Genomic DNA, 18,737 nt, shown 5'->3' with positions numbered 1-18,737 from the left:
TCAACCAGGATAGGGTGTCCGGAACAAAGCTACTATACAGGGACTATTTTGCTCTCAAGCCTGCTTTCCGGATGATCCATGGTTTCTCGCCATTTTCGCATGCGAAAACCATTGTTTTGCGCATTGGGGGGGAGTGGAGGCACACGACGACTACTTCAAGCCCGGCCGTCCTAGGCGGCGGCAGGGTGATTTCTCCCCCTCGCGTGGTGGGGTTGCCTCGGGCAGATCCAATTGAGCCGGGGCGCGTCGTGGTGCAGGATGGCATGGCAGCGCTATGGCGGCGACTGACAATGGTGCTGGGCGTCTCCTGGTGGTGCGGAGGGTTGCACGGGGGCGGTGGAGCGCGCTGGTGCTGGCGACAGTCCTCTGTTAGCGGGATCCACGCGGCGCAGGAGGTGGGCTCTCTCCCGTTGGTCGCGGTGGGGTGTCCTTGGTCAGGTCCGGCCGGACCTGACTCCGGTCTGCTCCGGCGCGGTGCGGGAGGTGATGGCGGGGTTGGGGCGTAGGCTGCATGGTGGCTAGCGTGCTCGTGGCGGCCACGGCTCCCGGTTTGGGATCTAGTGCAGACGGGCGGCGCGGGGGCGGGCTGCGACCTCAGCGGCGCTCCTCAGCCGCTGCAGGCGGCTCGGGGCTGTCCCTCGGGGTACCGGCATGAATGTGGCCTGCCACGGCGTGGTGGTGGCTCATGGCGGTGGTTTGGGTCGTTTCACGGCGGCGGCCGGACATCTCCGGCGTCCGCCCATCGGGAAGCGGCCTGTTTTGGCCTTCGATTCCTCTCCTCAGCGTTCGGACGCTACCTTCATCAAAGGGCTGGCCCTCTCCCAGCTGCGGTCCATCGCCTGTCTCGCGCCCGGTGCTGCGGGACTGATCTCGTCTCACGTCCGGCAGCAGGACCGAGCTCATCTCGCGCCCGGCAGCAGGACCGAGCTCGTCTCGCGCCCGGCAGCAGGACCGACCTCGTCTCGCGCTCGGCGGCAGGACCGACCTTGTCTCGCGCCCGGTGCAGCAGGACCGACCTCGTCTCGCGCCCGGTGCAACAGGACAGGACGATGGAGGCCAGTTTCGGCCGACCTCTTGGGTCTCGGTGATGGGGGTCGCCCATGGGTGCGAAAGACGGGCCTTTCCACTCGTCTCTTTGGTTGGAGTAGCGGCTGGTCTCGGGTGAGGTGGTGTCAAGGTCTTGGATGCCAGGACGGTGGCCCTGGTAGTTGGAGTGCGGTGCTCATGGGAAGAGCCCGTGGCTTGGTGCTTCCCGGTGACCATGGTCGTGTGGGCGGCATGGTTGCCGGGGTGTGGCGTTCGGTGGTGGTGATTGTCGGCCGGGGTGAAAACCTGCTCTATCTTCGGACAGACCGGCGGCGGCGAATCGTTCCCTTCTTGAAGGCGTCGTCGCGGCCTTCATTGCCCGTCGTGTTGCTCCCGGGGAAACCCTGACCCTCGTGTCGGACGGTGGCGGCGCTCCGGTGTCGTTCCCTTCTTGAAGGCGCCGCCTTGGAGCACACGGTTCGCCATATGCAGCTTCACCTCTTGGCGGTGGCGTGTTCACGGCCGAGATCTCCGGTTGCTCTTGTAGTGGTAGGGGTGGTGTTGCTGCGCTCAACATCTTTGTATCCTGCCTTGGGTGTGTGGGTTGTGTTGGCGTGCGTTTGTACCGGGGTTGTTGATGATCTTTGCTTTATATATAAAGCGGGGCGAAAGCTTTTTTCGGTAATGATCTCCGGTGTTCAGGAGGCTTTGAAACGGGGAATCACCGCCACGCAACTACACCGTCAAGGGCCGAGACTACACCATGGAATACTATCTTGTTGATGGTATATATCCTTAGCAGGCAGCGTTTGTGAAGACCATATCCGAGCCGTTGCAGGAAACACAGCCACTTTGCAACAATGCAGGAAGCGGCTAGGAAGGACGTGGAGTGCTGTGCTTCAAGCTTGTTGGGAAATTGTGCGGAGCGCTGCAATGATGTGGAAATCAGAAACTTTGTGGCAACTGATATTGTGTTATTCTGCACAATATGATTGTCGAGGATGATGGTGATGGTGTAGCCCAAGCCCATGATTTCGAAGCACCTGGAGAAGAAGTTGAAATCCTGGAAGATCAAGATGCAGCTCAGCTGATGAACTTTCTGCAGATACATCAGAATCTTCAAGATCGGCTGGTGCACACGTAGCTACTCAATGATCTTATTAAGCACGTGTGGACCCACAATGGCAACCAAGAAGCCAATGCTTGAGTTTGATATTTAAAATAAATTTTTATGTAAACACTATTTATGCTTTGTACCAACATTTCCTATTTACATGCGACGTTGACTTATATGATCAACGTGCATGTATTTGCATGGATTTAAGAGTCCGGATTTTAAATATATGAATACCGGGACAAAAGTATGAAGCCCGTCCAAATGCCCGAGCGCATCCGCGAAGGTATAGGCAGGGGCAGAGCTACAGGGTGTCCAGGGTGGGCCGCGGCCCACCCTGGAATTTTGGGTCAGCCTATTATACATATAGATCTCTAACTGGGCCAGAGTTAAAACACGGCCCAACACAGTTCTCGGTTGACCCACGCAGCCACGCCAGTCCACATCGAGCATAGCCCTTCGTCCCGACGCGGCGATGCCCTCGCACGATACTGCTCAACCCCGACGCCCAGCCGCCTCGACATCGCCGTTCCTCGTGACCTTGCCGCCCGTCGCTGGCCGGAGCCCAGCCGCCCGACGCCCAGGATGCTCCCGCGGTTCCACCTTTCCTTCCCGTCCGCCCTGCCGCCCGTCCCTCTGGTCCGGCCGCGCCTCCCTGCACGTGCCCCTGCCCTGTGTGCGGCTGCGTTGTGCCCCTGCCGGCGGCCGGCGGCCGGCCGCCTGGCGCCCCTGCCCTCGCCCCCTTGCAAATCCGACGGTAGCCACTGCCGCTCAGTCACCACACCAGCCCCTCGAATATCCCAATTAAAGGTATTGAAATACCCTAATTTCTGACTTAGGTTTGATTATATTCGCAAAAAGAAGACTTAGGTTTGATTTTTTGCACTATGCCGTCCAGTACGTGAATACATATATAATTTTGCACTAAATTTAATTGAGAACTTCAGTATGTTGTAAGACCATATTGATCTACTATTTCTTTATGATATTTTTAATTAGTTAGAATGTTCGATGTGATATTGCTTGGCAAAAAAAATAATTAGAGCGGACCACCCTGTTGTCAGATGCTAGCTCCGCCACTGGGTATAGGGATCGAATTTGTCAAGTCCACCTGTAAATACTCTTAGAACCTATATAAATGCGTGAACACCCATCCCCGGTAAAATCCATTTTCGACAGAATCGACCTTACGTTTACGATTCTTCCTACAAAGAGCACCATTGAGAAGAAAACACCGTATGTGATTTTAAAACGGTGAGCAATACCTGCACCGTTCACTATGAAAGACCCATGTTTTTTTTAATCTTTTTTGTTAAAGTATTTGGTTGTGAAACTCTACAAACATGTACTCTCTTCATCCTGAATTATTCGTCTAAGATTTGTCGTATCTAGACAAATCTAAGATAAGCTTTTCGCAGGACTGAGGTAATTACATCCATATGAGCATGTGGATTTTTTTTTCCATATATTATTTGAAACTTCAAACATTTCTTTTTAAAATAAGTGACTCCACTTCATGTTTCTTGCCTACTGTGGCCGGAAGTTCAGGTCCAGAGTCGCAGTTGCTGTCATGTGATCCAGATTTTGATGTGTTCTTTGGCTCAGAACGAGAACCTTTTTTTTACCGTGCCCTTTCCATGTCCTCCTCGAAAACCTACGGGCGGGCTGTGCCCGCCGGCGGAGACACCAACCCCACCCCTCGTCACCGCGCCGGTAATTTCCGGGGCATACGGATACGGAGAAGAATATGCGCGCCCATTTCCAAGGCGGCGGTAACAAAACACCAACCAAACCCCCGTCCCTCCCTCCGCGAGGTCGCCGTCGCCGAGACCCAGCGCTTCCGCCCTCCGGTTTGTCGCCACTCCCTTGGCCACGGCGCGGAATCTGGGCAGTATTTAAGGCGTCACGGCGCCAATGGCACACCCCCACCCGGAGGGAGCCTGCGCCTGCGAGAGGAGCTGCCATTTGGCGCCACGCCGCCGGTTCTTGCACCCCGGACGCCCGCCTGACCACCAGAGAGGTAACTTTCTCCCCCCTTCCACCCTGAACGACGACCCTGTCTCTGCCTGCTCCATTCCTGCCATATTTGCCTCCGCATTGTGCTAGCCCGTGCCTGCCTGCGTGGTTTGGTTGTGTTCTGGGGCCTGGGCATGTGATCCGAGGGAGTGAGTACCATTCCTCATTTTCATTTCTTCAGTAAATTCTTCAGTAAATAAGCATGTCTTTGTGATGTGGTTTTTCTTTCTTTTTACTTCTTTGGGTTTATGGAGGAGGGTTCAGGGTTGTTTAGTTCGTCTATGCAATGCCATGGTAATGCAGTGTGCAAGTGCTGCGTGCCTGACATGTATGCTGCACCTTCCTCTTCTCCTCCCTTCCTCCTTATTATTGCCTATCTTTTTGCATTTGATCAGTGCATTTACTTCGCTGCTACCTATGTCTCCGATTCCAGTTACGTTAGGATCGAGCCCATTTTTCTTTGATTTCTTGAGAATTTAAGGTTCTTGGATCCAGTACAGTTAGGTTCTGGCCAGAGTTTTCTGTCAAAGATGAGTAAAACATTCATGAAGAATAGCATCATCATCAGTGGTTGAAACTCTGCCAATGAACATCATGATTTGGTTTACTGAGAATTTAAGGTTGTCGATCAAGTACTGTTTGGTTATTCGAGAATTTAAGGTTGTCGGATCAAGTACTGTTAGGTTCTGGCCGGAGTTTTCTGACGAAGACGAGTAAAATCTTCAGCAAGAATATCATCGTGATTTTGTTTGTTTTGTATTGTCGCACATATCATATACACATGCTTTTATCAAACTGATTTTCGTAGAGTGACCATATGTTATCACATTCCTATCTTGTCTTAGTGAGCAAACCTTTTTTTAGACAGCTTCTCCTATGTTATTACAGTATTGTTTTTCTGGTTCTTATGGCCATTTCGAAGTTTTTTTATATGCTCTGGTAAAAAATAAATCATGTTTCCTAATCACCATGTCATATCAGTTGAGGTTACAACCACTTGATAATCATTAATTAGTCATTCCTTGATGGTCATCAAGCTAGTATTTTAATTAGGTATATGCATCTTAGCCAGTATTTTAAATAGCTATATACATTCCTTGCAATGTATAGGATTGACATTTCAGATGAGGAAGCAACTTTACAATTTTCTGTGGACTAGTTGCTATGTTAACTAAAATGGAGGCTGACATACCTGAAGTTATATGTTCAAGTGTTAATTTGTTAAAAGGGAATGCAAGTCAGCATGCCACAAGATATTTTGCTTATTTGTATATATGCTTTTGTACAAAAAAATAATGTTCAAAGATGCTAATGTCACGACTATTTATACAAATTTGACAGGTTGATTTGTCAAGGGCCACAGCTGTTCGAAAATGGACCCAAAGAAATCAATAGATGATAAATTCTCTAAGTTGCATCCAAGTTTGCCAATAGACACTAGAATTGGCATAGTGGGAGCAGGGCCAAGTGGCTTATCAGCAGCCTACGCACTAGCTAAACTTGGGTACTGCAATGTAACCGTGTTTGAGAAATGCAAGACTGTTTCAGGGATGTGTGAGTCCATTGACATAGAAGGTGAGTTACTTACTGACTGCACTCCTATTTAGTTACCATTTTCTGCACTGTCGTAGTTATCAGTGACAACTGTATTCAGGAAGAACATATGACTTGGGAGGACAAGTTATAGCAGCAAACAGTGCGCCTGCTATAACTCACCTGGCAAAAGGGGTAGGAGCTGAATTCGAGGAGATGGATTCACACAGGCTTGCTCTGATCGACAGCCAAACTGGAAATATTCGAGATCTTGAAGTAGCTGAGGACTATGTATCCATGGTATCTCTGACGCTAAAACTACAGGTGAGCTGTTTGTGTAAAGTGTGATTACAAATAACTAAGTATAAAGTTATAGATTAAGCTCAGTTAAGAAGTTATGAATATGTGGGTCTAGTTTTACCTTTATGACACCCACTCTGTTGTTTACATGTATGCCTTTTGGTAATTCTTATAGGATGAAGCAAATAAGTCAGGCCGAGTGGGCATCCATGCTCTCAGTGGATTGGCTTCTGACCCAACTCCTCAGTTTTTGAGGCAGCATGGGATAAATTCAGTTCCGAAATCTGTAGCATATGGATACACAGCTTCTGGCTATGGTTTTGTTCAAGACATGCCCTATGCTTTCATTCAAGAATTCACTAGAACCTCTATGGCTGGCAAAATCCGACGTTTCAAGCATGGCTACATGAGCATGTGGGAGAAACTTAGTCAGTCATTACCATTTGAAGTTCTTTGTGGCACGGAGGTTTTGAGAGTCAGGCGCAGCAGCAATGGTGCAAGTGTAACCATTAAGAAGGACAATGGTGACAAACAAGTAATGGAGTTTGACAAAATTATATTCTCAGGTGCTCTTGCTTTTAAAAATGGCAATACATATCGATCTTCTAGTCTCACTGGTAAGCGTGATCTATTTTCAACTCTGTTTGAAGTCTGCGTTTCAGCTGTCTGATTAGTTTGTGTGCTCTTTTGTTCAGATGGAGAAAGTGAAGTGGTGGAACTGAATGATCTCGAAAGAGAACTATTCAGTAAGGTACAGACAGTGGACTACTATACTACTGTTGTTAAGATCAATGGATTTGAGCACATGCCAAAGGGATTTTACTACTTTGGAGAATTCATGGAGGATCCAGCAACAATAGGGCATCCAGTGGCAATGCAAAAATTCTTTGATGGCACGGACATTTTCTTGTTCTGGTCTTATGGGAATTCAGCAGACATCAACGGTTCATATGTGGCTAAATGTGTGACGGACATTGTGAGTTCTATGGGAGGCACTGCTCAGAATGTGCTTTTGCAGCGTCGATTCAAGTATTTCCCTCATGTTAACAGTGAAGGTATAGCATAATAGCAAGGTCACTGATGGCCAAGTGTTCTATTTACCTTTTCCATATTCCAGCTGTGATAATTTATTCTATTGCAGACATGAAAGATGGATTCTATGAGAGGCTTGAATCTGAGTTGCAAGGCTATCAGAACACTTACTATGTTGGAGGTCTGCTAGCATTTGAGCTTACCGAAAGAAATGCTTCATACTCCATTGCGGCTGTTTGTAAACACTTTGCCATCGATGTTGAGCAAACTGTAACTCCTTATGTCAAGGTGAGTTAGAAAATATTGTCATGATATATATGAGAAGAATTACATATATGAGACGAATCGTGCTTATGCTTTTCAATTCTTGTTTACACAGAGACTATTTTCTCTGTCCCACAACAGCAACCCTTCACCTCCTAGAGATCTTGGTGAGCTTGAAGGTGTTGAATTTCCCGACCTTCCATCCCTGGATGGATACTTGCAATATTGGGGAACTCACAGGGTCACCAAGGAAAATGTCATCTATACTTGGATCAATGAAGAAGGAAAAATCATGAACCGAAGAACCTACCAGGAACTTCATGAGAATGCATCTCACATTGCACACAAACTATTGACAAGCACGAAGCCTATTATCAAGCCTGGTGACAGAGTTATCCTTATTCACCTCCCAGGTCTGGAGTTTATTGATGCATTCTTTGGGTGCATTAGAGCAGGAGTCATACCAGTCCCAGTTATTCCCCCTGATCCAATGCAAATGGGTGGGCAAGCACTTCTCAAAGTCGAGAACGTCTCTAAAGTGTGCAGTGCTGTGGCAATTCTGTCAACTTCTTCGTACCATGCTGCCGTACGTGCAGGTTATGTCAAGAACATTGTCACTCTAGCAAAGAATCAGAAATGCTCTGCGCAGTGGCCTGACCTCCCGTGGATTCACACCGAGTCATGGATCAAGAACTACCGGCGAAGTCCAGACACCTTCAACTCAGACAATGTTTTATCTATGATGACCAAGCCCCAGCCAAGTGACTTGTGCTTTCTGCAGTTCACTTCGGGTTCCACTGGTGATGCCAAGGGGGTGATGATAACACATGGAGGACTAATCCACAATGTGAAGATGATGAAGAAGCGGTATCAAAGTACCTCAAAAACTGTCCTTATCAGCTGGCTTCCACAGTACCATGACATGGGACTAATAGGGGGTATTTTTACTGCTCTTGTAAGTGGAGGAACTTCCATTCTATTCTCGCCGATGACATTCATCAGGAACCCCCTCCTGTGGCTGCAAACAATCAGTGACTACCATGGAACCCATAGTGCAGGTCCGAACTTTGCATTTGAACTTGTGATAAGAAGGCTTGAAGCCGAGAAGAGCAAAGTATATGACCTCTCTTCAATGATCTTCCTCATGATTGCAGCAGAACCAGTAAGGCAAAAAACTGTCAGAAGGTTCATAGAGTTGACTCAACCTTTGGGCCTTTCTGAAGGTGTTCTTGCACCTGGATATGGGCTGGCTGAGAACTGTGTCTATGTTTGTTGTGCCTTTGGTGAATGCAAGCCGGTCTTCATAGATTTGCAAGGAAGAGTTTGTTGTGGGTATATTGAGCAAGATGATACAGATATTGACATCAGAATTGTTGATGCAGACTCTTTGATTGAGCATCAAGATGGTACTGAGGGTGAGATATGGATCAGCAGTCCTAGTTCTGGAGTTGGTTATTGGGGCAACCAGGAAATGAGCCAGAAAACTTTCTGCAATCAGCTCAAGAACCACCCCAACAAGAAGTTCACAAGAACCGGTGATTTAGGGCGGATCATTGACAGCAAACTTTTTATTACTGGAAGGATCAAAGATCTAATCATTGTTGCTGGCAGAAATATTTATTCTGCAGATGTAGAGAAGACGGTGGAAAATTCTTCCGATGTCCTCCGGCCAGGATGTTGTGCTGTTGTTGGTGTCCCAGAGGAAGTTCTGACTCAGAAAGGCATCTCAATTCCTGATTCTTCTGATCAGGTTGGACTTGTCGTGATTGCAGAGGTTAGGGAGGGTAAGACAGTCTCTGAAGAAATCATTGACAACATCAAAACACGTGTGGCGGAGGAGCATGGTGTAACTGTTGCATCGGTCAAGCTTATCAAGCCTAGAACCATATCCAAGACAACATCCGGGAAGATACGGAGATTTGAATGCATGAAGCAGTTTGTTGACAACAGTCTTAGTTTGGCCAATGGTAATCGTCCATCTAAAAGGAGTCTATTCCGGTCTCTAACAACAGGAACCGGCATGGAGAGAAGGAGGTCATTCTTGAAGCAGACTGTTGATCCCACCATTCATCCTCAGTCAGAAAGCAAAGTGAAGAACTCCAAGCAGATAACTGAGTTTCTGACACAGTTAGTATCAGATCAATCAGGTATTCCAAAGGACAAAATTTCTCCAACAGGCAGCCTACCTTCTTATGGCTTTGATTCGATTGCAGTGGTTCGAGCAGCTCAGAAGCTCTCAGATTTTCTCGGTATTCCTGTTGGAGCCATTGATATCTTTGCTGCAAGCTGCATTTCTGAGCTTGCTAGCTTCTTGGAGAATTTGTTGAGTAAGTCACAACCAAAGTTGACACCTCATCCCAACAGCCAGGGGAAAAGCTCGAGGGAGATCATTGAGTTTCTGACACAGATAGTATCAGATCAATCAGGTATTCCAAAGGATAAAATTTCTCCAACAGGCAGCCTACCTTCATATGGTTTCGATTCAATTGCTGTGGTCCGAGCAGCACAGAAGCTCTCAGATTTTCTTGGTACTCCTGTTGGAGCGATTGACATCTTTGCAGCAAGCTGTATTTCTGAGCTTGCTAGCTTTTTGGAGAAGTTGTTGCCCAAGTCACAACCACTTTTGGCATCTGATGTATCTTGCTCTACTGAGGATGAGAGTTTAGTAGATGTCAGTGCAGATTTCAGTGTGCTTGCTACAGGGATTCTCCAACTCCTGGCCCTTACCTATGTGTGTTTCATGTTGCTACTTCCAGCATACCTTGCAAGTTTGGCATACATGAGCGTGTTCTACCCGGTCAGTCTGGTTGAAGCATCAGTGATGACTTATCTTGGTTCGTTGGTCATGGCACCTATTGCTTGGATTTGTTATGTCTTGCTCACCTCCTTATCATTGTCTATCTTGGGGAAGTCACTCCTTCAGCCAAATTATGGTCTGACCCCTGATGTTTCGATATGGTCAGTTGACTTTGTTAAATGGTGGGCACTGAACAAGGCTCAAGGGTTTGCTGCAAAGATGCTAGCTGTGCATCTAAAGGGAACAATCTTCTTGAATTATTGGTTCAAGATGCAAGGGGCTCGAATTGGGTCATCTGTTGTTATTGACACAGTAGACATCACTGACCCATCCTTGTTAGTGGTTGCAAATGGTGCAATGATTGCAGAAGGTGTTCTCATCCAGGGGCATGAAGTCCGTAATGAAGTGCTGAGTTTTAGGCGTGTCAGAATCGGTCGTGAGGCCTCCATTGGTCCTTATGCGGTGCTTCAAAAGGGCACCGTTGTGGATGATGGTGCTATGGTCCCACCACTGCAAAAAACTGAGCCAGGGAAATCAGTGTATCAGAATAAGAGAACTTCTGCAGACATGAAGGTAATTGGAATATCTGTATTTCGTACATTGCTAAAATTCTTAGTAACTACTCCCTCCGTCCCATAATATAAGAGCGTTTTTGGCACTACACTTGTGTTAAAAACGCTCTTATATTATGGGACAGAGGGAGTAGATGACAAATTGGCTGCTCATGCTTCACCGGTGTTCTTACTCTACATTATACCATCATGAAGTCGCCTACCCTTAGTTATACTCCCTCCGTTCGTAAATAGATGACATCTTGGACATGGATGTAGACTCTTCAATATGAAGCTTTGGCCGCTAATTTTTATGTGGATATGTTAGTGAATATTTATGAAATTGTGAAATATTTATTTGTGATAATCAAGTTTTATTATATGCTCACTTGACCAATTCAATGGATTTTATGAATTAATAGTCAAATTTAGTGAAGTTTGACTTTATGCTTTCTAGGATATTATCCGAATGGAAGTACTATTGTTTATTTGGTAGAGGTAATATCAAATTAGTGGCAGACACATGAGTAGAGACATAAATGTTTCACTGAACCTATGAGCAGCGGAACCAATGGTCGGGACCGTTGGATGCAATTTTGGGACTTTTGCTAATAATACAGGGTATACACCAAGGGGATGATTAGTATTTATAATTCAATGGCTCTTGCCTAGCCATTCATACAATTCAATCTATTTCTTGTTCCCCGGTGCTAGCCATACTCATTTTCTAAATTCAGTGGCTCTTGCCTAGCCATTCATACAATTCAATCTATTTCTTGTTCCCCGGTGCCAGCCATACTCATTTTCTATGGACTTATCTTTTAAACCTGACAAAATATATTTAAATCTCTTACAAAATGATCAAGTGGAATAGACCGTAAGAGCCACTGGACATAGGTCCGGAAATGCTTCTCTGCAAGTTTTAGCTAGGCGATACAGCTAAAGGCATACATTAGTGGGCAAATACAAGTTCATGTAATTGATTATCTTTTGCTGTTATGTGACTGTCTCCATTTCGTGCAGGAAGAAACAGGGAAAGCAAACATGCTTCTTGAACACCTGGTTTGCATCTATGCGGTTGCGTTGCTAGGTGCTCTATCAAGTGCAACCGTCTACACGTTTTACATTCACTTCTCTGGCACTGAGGCTTCACCTCAGCACTTCTCTTTTGCATGCATTGCGGGCGCATTCCACTGGTTACCAGCTGCCCTCGCCGCTTACCCTGTGATTGTGCGGGAGGCGCCCACAAGCGCATTGACATTTGCTCTCTCCATCGCCTTCGCCTACTTGAGCTACGGTGTCATCCTCAGTCTTCTTACAAGTATGGTCAACACAGCCCTCGCCACAAGGCCGGGAACCAAGCAAAACCATATGACAAGCTTGATCCAGCGACGTATAAACGTCGCTGTGCACCTCAGATTTGCAAAGATGTTATCTGGAACTGAAGCATTCTGCATGTACTTAAGGCTTCTTGGTGCAAAGATTGGCAGGCATTGCTCTATCCGGTCCATTGATCCAGTGGCGAATCCTGAACTGATCAATATTGGTGATGGGGTCCATCTAGGTGATTTCTGCCACATTGTTCCAGGGTTCTACTCCAGTAAGGGGTTTACTGGTGCGGAGATAAAGGTCCAGGAGAACACCATCATTGGTAGTGGCAGCTTGCTCCTTCCTGGCTCAGTCCTCCAAGGGAATGTCATCCTTGGAGCACTTTCTGTGGCACCAGAACATTCTCTTCTCCAGAGAGGCGGAATCTATGTTGGGGCACAATCTCTGACCATGGTGAAGAACACCTTGCTTGCAGAAGATGAGAGGATTGAAATGATGGACCCGATGTACAAGAAGATTGTTGGGAACCTCTCGGCGAACTTGGCAATCACCACCATGAACGTCAAGTCAAGGTACTTCCACCGCATTGGCGTAAGCGGGCGGGGGGTCCTGAAAATGTACGAGGACATTCCATCTCTGCCCAAGCACAAGATATTTGGCGCCGGCAAGTCTTTCCCAGTAATCGTCCGGCACAGTAATAGCCTCAGTGCAGATGATGATGCCAGGCTCGATGCGCGTGGTGCAGCAGTGCGCATTCTCTCAGACGATGGCGAGGTGCCTCTTCTGGACCTTACTTTGAAGAGTGGCAAAGCATTTTATGCACGCACAATCGCCGACTTCGCCACTTGGCTGGTTTGTGGCCTGCCAGCGAGGGAAGAGCATGTCAAGCGTGCTCCACACGTCCGGGATGCTGTCTGGGGCTCCCTGCGGGACACCAACTCGTACACCGAGCTGCATTACTACTCCAACATATGCCGGCTGCTGCGGTTTGATGAAGGGAAGGAGATGTATGCAAAATTCAAGCTTCGTCCTGTTGATCAAGACATACCGGAGGAGTCCGGTCAGGTGGTGCCAAGGGGTATCTTGCCGCCGGAAACCGGTGCAATCCCAAGAGATGAGGGTGACACACGCCCTTTACTCTTCCTCGCCGACGACTTCCGTCGGAGGGTGGAAGTTCCAGACGGGGTGCGCTACGTCTTCCAACTGCAGCTCAGGGAGGTGCCCTCTGACGACGCCACCTGTGACGTCGCCCTTGACTGCACGCGGCCATGGGACGAGGAGGAGTTCCCATACATCGACATCGGAGAGATAAGCATCGACAACAATCTCCCAGCAGAGGAGACGGAGAAGCTCGAGTTCAACCCCTTCCTCCGGTGCCAAGAGGTGGACGTCATCCCGGCGTCGTCCTGCAAGCAGAGCGCGTCCATCGACCACGGGCGCTCGCTGATTTACGAGATATGCCAACGCCTGCGGAACGGCGAGCCACTGCCTGCGTCATGGGCGGCTTTCCTGGAGCAGTCCGACACCAAGATCAACCTGTCGGGGTGCCCAGTGGCCGCCGCCATGCACACAAGATCCGACACTGCCAATGCCAGCGAGACCAAGGTGACCCTGGCCAGGACATGGTACAAGGCGCTCTGGGCCACGCTGTGCCAGCCGCTGCTTCAAACGCTGGTGCCATACTTTGTCCTGGGCCTGGTCATCTTCCTCCCATTCCGGGGCCTCCTTGCCGTCGCCGGGGCCACTGGCACGCCGCTGTACTGGCTGCTGCCGGTCTTCTGGCCCGTGTCGGGCTTGGCCGCCATGGCGACATGCGCCGCGGCAAAGTGGGTCCTGGTCGGTGTCAGGGGCGAGGGCGACGCGGTGCACATCTGGGCGCCGCAGGTGTTCCTGGACACGGTCTGGCAGGCCATACGGACGGCGACGGCGGAGTACTTCGCGGAGCTAACGTGCGGGTCGGTGCTGTTCGCGGCGTGGATGCGGCTGATGGGGTCGTCGGTGGCCGTGGCCGACGGCGTGTACGTGGACTCGATGGGGGCGCTGCTGAACCCGGAGATGGTGCACCTGGAGCGGGGCGCGAGCGTGGGGCACGACGCGCTGCTGTTCGGGCACGTGTACGAGGGCGAGGCCGGGAAGGTGAAGTTCGGCAGGGTCCACGTCGGGGAGGATGGGTTCGTGGGCAGCCGGGCGGTGGCGATGCCGGGCGTGAAGGTGGAGGACGGCGGCTACCTGGGCGCCCTGTGCCTGGCCATGAAGGAGGAGATCGTCAGGCACAAGCTATAGGCCGTAGGCGCGAGAAGCATGTGTGGGTTACTTACTGCTTTTGGTTTCAGCTAGCTGCCGCTCTCTCGGTGTGCCGCCTATGGATGTCTACGTAGGATCTTATAGCAGTGATAAAGATCAACAGCGACAGGTGGCTGCTAGAAGAAGAAATAAATCGATTGTAGTATGCAGTATGGGAATGAAATAATAAGTTCATCACCACCACTATCGTCGTCGCTGCCTCAGTGCCGTCTCGAGAAGTTGGATGATGACTGGGTCAACAGACTCGACTGCTGACATACAAAGAGCATGGGCAGGTGTAGAATAAAAAAACAAGACCATCTAGAACTAGCCCTTAGAGCATATTTTTATAGAAGAAACTCTAAACATCACGGGTCACACCATGACTTGAATCCGGGTGAGCTAGATAGCTAAAAGAATAAGCTCCATGCTACCCTAGCCAACTGGGTGACACACTGTTCTCAAACAGGTGTAGAATAGATGCTTCGTATATGATGCTGCTACTTCATTTGTTTTTTCTTTTACGGGAAAGGCAGGCGCTTTGCCCATTTAAGTAAGATAGGGAAAAATAAAAGGTGCCAGAATTACTTACATGAAAAAAGCAGAAAGAAGGGAAAAGAAAAGAAAAAATTGTTGTCACACAGAATTACATCTCTCCTACAAAGGCCAACTGGACAAGCTCAAGGTCTTCCTTTTTCCTTAGTAAAAGTTCCAATCTATTCATCATCAATCATAATAGTACAACGAATACCAGAAATAATAAAAATTACATCTAAATCCGTAGACCATCTAGCAACGACTACAAGCACTGAAGTGAGCCGAAGGCACGCCACCGTCATCGCCCCTTTCTCACTGGAGCCGGACAAAACTTGTTGTAGTAGACAGTCGGGAAGTCGTCATGCTAAGGCCCTATAGGACCAACGCACCAGATTAGCAACCACCGCTGTTGAAGAGAAGTTTAGATCGGAAGGATCCAATCTGTAGACACACAAACGCAGACGAATAAATACATGATCCACGCGGGCAAGCTCAAGGTCTTCCTTGACGAGGTAAGCAACATCAAGCACGGTCAGGGAGGTGTTGTTGAAGATCCGCCTATTCCTTTCCTTCTAGACGTTCCACAGAACGTAGGTGACCACTTGCCCGAACCGCTTGAGAAGGCACATCTCCAGCAAGAATGTTCATGTTCCACCAATCTTCCAGGGAGTAAAAGGAGTGAGCTGTCCCGTGAGGGATGGACAGCCATGTCGATACAATTCCCCACATGCCTCGAGAGAAAAAACATTCACGAGTCAGGTGCCCGTTCGTCTCACATCCAGTGAGGCAAAGCTTGCAAATCTCATCATGAGGCCAGCCATGAATGGCGAGCCGGTCAGCAGTGAGAGACTTCTGATGCATAAGAAGTCACATGAAAAACTTGCATTTTGGCTCCACCGTGCAGTTCCAGATTTTACTAGCGATGAACGGAACAGTGTCTCCAACAAACTAGAGCTGGTACGCGGATGAAGCAGAGTAGGATCCAGATGAGGAGGCATTCCACACAATGGAGTCATCAATTGCAGGATCAAGGTGAACATCCTAGAGCTTAATCCATAGGTCAACAAACTCATTGTTCTATTGGGAGGCATCGATGGCGCCTAAGAAACACATCCAACGTCATTCAACAACTGCTTCATAACGCACCCATTCTTGCGCCTTGCAATCAAAAAATCGATGGTGCAATATCTCTTGGCGCCAAACCCCCCAGCCATCTATCAAACCAAAAAGGCAAAAAATGGCCTTTAAACCATTTCCAATAATGATAGTGGTGGCCATCCTTAAAAGGTCCCAATCCTTCGCATTGCATGGAATCTAGGAGCCCACCCAAGGCCTATCTGGAGCACGCCAGCTCAACCATGCCCACGTGGGCGTAGAGCACGCGCAAATTTCTCGAGGTCAAGAACACCGAGGCCACCAAGCTCTTTGGGTCGACAAACCATGTCCCAGTTAACGAGAGAGTGGCCACCACAAGCGTTCTCTCCATCACCCCCTTTTCAAATGAAGGCCCTACGCATTTTATCAATCTCGAGAACCCATTTGGGTAGATACATGATAGACATATCTGTTTCATAATGTAGTGTTTATAGATCTTTTAAAAAGTTAAAACCCATCAATTTTGACTATGTTTGTATACAAAAGTATCTACGTATGTACTCCCTCCGTTCCTAAATATTTGTCTTTCTAGAGATTTCAACAAGTGACTACATACGGAGCAAAATGAGTGAATCTACACTTAAAATATGTCTATATACATCCCTATATGGTAGTCCATTTGAAATTTCTAAAAAGACAAATATTTAGGAATGGAGGGAGTAATACCAAATCCATATCACTACATAAAATACAAGAAATACTTTCATATTGTATTATTTTCTACTCGACTATTATTGTTCTCAATAAACTTGGTTAAACTTTGTGATGTTTGACTTTAAGAAAAATCTATGTGCACTACATTGTTGAATGGATGGAGTAATTTTCCTTGGATCTTACCAACATTTGTCCATGAATGTAGCATGCCTTAGGAAAACTCCAATGTGGATCATCAAAACAGAACTCACTAAATCTTTGTAGGCAGTGAGAATCACCCAATAAAAAGTTGATACATCATTTTCATTAATTTTTAGAATAAATTTTATACAAAAAAGGACCGGACCCCAATGTGTCCCACTCCCTACTCTAATACTCCCCGCCGGAGTCTTCGTGGTCGTCGTCGTCACCAATGGAGGTGAGGTCGACGATCCCCACGCCGGAAGGTCTGACCTTGTTATCGTTGTGGGATGGCATGAATGAGGCGCAGCTACCGACGTTGGCATCGTTGCTGTGTTGATCCAGCACGTCGAAGAGGCGGTTGCACTCCGCCTCGTTGTTGCGGAGCTGCCAGTGCTCACGGCGGATGGTGTGGACATTGTGCACGGATTGAGCAGTGTCGCTTACTCGTTGACCATGCTCAACTCCATAACAACCATGGCCGCAATAACAACGTCTAAACCTGCACTTCTTCGAAGTAAAAATAAGGCAAAAGATCAATGTTGTTGTGTCGAAACCTTTTACCTAAAGTAAGAAAAAAGGCAATCCTGCAGATCCCGCCCTTCTTCCTGGAAGGCATGTTAGGAAAAATCAAACTCCTGGATGTTTAAAATGTTAGGTCTCTTTTGAGTTGTACGGGTGTGGTGAAGAGAGGTATGGCGACTTGTATTGCTGATTTCGTTAGAGACCATAGACTTGATTTCATGTGTCTTCAAGAGACTATTAAAAATAATTATGATATGTTTTCGTTAATTTGATCATGATGAAGCCTTCTTTTCAAAATGGATTCCTAATGTGGGGAGAATTGGTGTTATCCTTTGTGGTATTAGATCTGACCAGTTAGAACGAAGTTAAATCCTATAAGGCTGGAAGATTTATTTTGTAATTCAACTTGTGGGATTTGCAAAAGAAATTTATTTGGGGCCTTTTCTTGGCTTATGGGGCTCCTTGGGAAGAAAATAAGCATGACTTCCTTGATGAGCTTGCTGATTTATGTAGTAATATGTACATTCCTTATATTGTGGGTGGAGACTTTAATATTCTTAGACATGAGGGAGAGGATAACCGAAGAGCTAGATTAACTCACAACTCTGATTTTTTAATTATGTTATTAATACCATGCATTTGAGAGAAATTCATGTAAGTGGGGGTTATTTCAATTGGACTAATGGACTAATGTTTCCTACTTTGGAAAAGTTGGGTGTTAATGGCCTATGAATGTGAATAGAAATTTTCTGTAGTTATTGTGAGGAAATGATGACTCTTTATTTTTCGCATTTTTTGAGCTCATCATTTATGGCATGTTCTGTCCATATATCATGTCTCATTGAACCAAATATATGTCCATTATGCATGATTTTTGCTTTTCACCCCTTTCATTGTGAACATTGCATAGTTTGTATTTTTTTAGTTTTTATTAGTTTTCTTTGTTTTGTTGTGTCTACAAGTGTTTTGGAGCAACCTAGGACCAAACACGATGAAAAGACAAAGAAAGGGTTCAATACAGAGGATTATCGTCACCAGACTTAGTCATTTCGGAAGGTCAAATGTGCTTTTAAAGTACTCCAAATCAAGATCTAGTGCCATAGGTGCATCGGTGCTATTCATATGATCCCAACGAGCCCAAGAACATCAAATTCCAAGTTCGTATGAAGAAATGATGACCGTTTTACCGAAGAGTCTAGAGCGCAAGATGACCTTTGGTATGGTAGAAAATGGCATACCACTGCTCGTACCAGGTCCATATAGCTTCGAAAGTTGCCTCTCCAGATGGGATTCTTCACCTTTTGTTCCTACATAATCCTTGGCTAATATGGAATAGTTTGGTACAGGATTAGGCTCATCTTGAACCCTTGGATCGAAGGAGAAAAGGTACATCTATGAATGAGGCTTTGGGAGAGCTCGTATAATTATCTCTCCAACCCAA

At 47.2% G+C, this 18,737-nt stretch overlaps 2 protein-coding genes across 2 annotated transcripts; both read left to right on the top strand.

Moving 5' to 3' along the window:
- Nucleotides 1–5,501: 5,501 nt before the first annotated feature.
- LOC119360975 lies at nucleotides 5,502–7,444 on the top strand. Its single transcript, XM_037626395.1, has 6 exons — nucleotides 5,502–5,731; nucleotides 5,811–6,013; nucleotides 6,165–6,606; nucleotides 6,685–7,044; nucleotides 7,131–7,309; nucleotides 7,427–7,444. Exons 1-6 carry the CDS (start codon nucleotides 5,530–5,532, stop codon nucleotides 7,442–7,444), a joined length of 1,404 nt encoding a protein of 467 aa, XP_037482292.1. The 5' UTR covers nucleotides 5,502–5,529.
- On the top strand, nucleotides 7,427–14,417 carry LOC119364591. The gene is made up of 2 exons (XM_037630072.1): nucleotides 7,427–10,655; nucleotides 11,657–14,417. The coding sequence occupies exons 1-2, from the start codon at nucleotides 7,578–7,580 to the stop codon at nucleotides 14,243–14,245; spliced, it is 5,667 nt and encodes a 1,888-aa protein (XP_037485969.1). The 5' UTR covers nucleotides 7,427–7,577; the 3' UTR covers nucleotides 14,246–14,417.
- Nucleotides 14,418–18,737: the final 4,320 nt, after the last annotated feature.

This window comes from Triticum dicoccoides, chromosome 2B, assembly GCF_002162155.2.
Source record: "Triticum dicoccoides isolate Atlit2015 ecotype Zavitan chromosome 2B, WEW_v2.0, whole genome shotgun sequence".
NCBI classification, from domain to species: domain Eukaryota; kingdom Viridiplantae; phylum Streptophyta; class Magnoliopsida; order Poales; family Poaceae; genus Triticum; species Triticum dicoccoides.
The sequence above is the reverse complement of the archived record's forward strand: the minus strand, read 5'-3'. Positions and strand labels throughout refer to the sequence as shown.

Excerpts from the sequence above, each read along its gene's own strand:
- LOC119360975 (XM_037626395.1), top strand. The coding sequence starts at position 5,530 with ATGGACCCAAAGAAATCAATAGATGATAAATTCTCTAAGTTGCATCCA. Across the intron at positions 6,014-6,164 it reads CTCTGACGCTAAAACTACAG|GATGAAGCAAATAAGTCAGG; the intron begins GTGAGCTGTTTG and ends TAATTCTTATAG. Across the intron at positions 7,045-7,130 it reads CCCTCATGTTAACAGTGAAG|ACATGAAAGATGGATTCTAT; the intron begins GTATAGCATAAT and ends ATTCTATTGCAG.
- LOC119364591 (XM_037630072.1), top strand. The coding sequence starts at position 7,578 with ATGAACCGAAGAACCTACCAGGAACTTCATGAGAATGCATCTCACATT. Across the intron at positions 10,656-11,656 it reads GAACTTCTGCAGACATGAAG|GAAGAAACAGGGAAAGCAAA; the intron begins GTAATTGGAATA and ends CATTTCGTGCAG.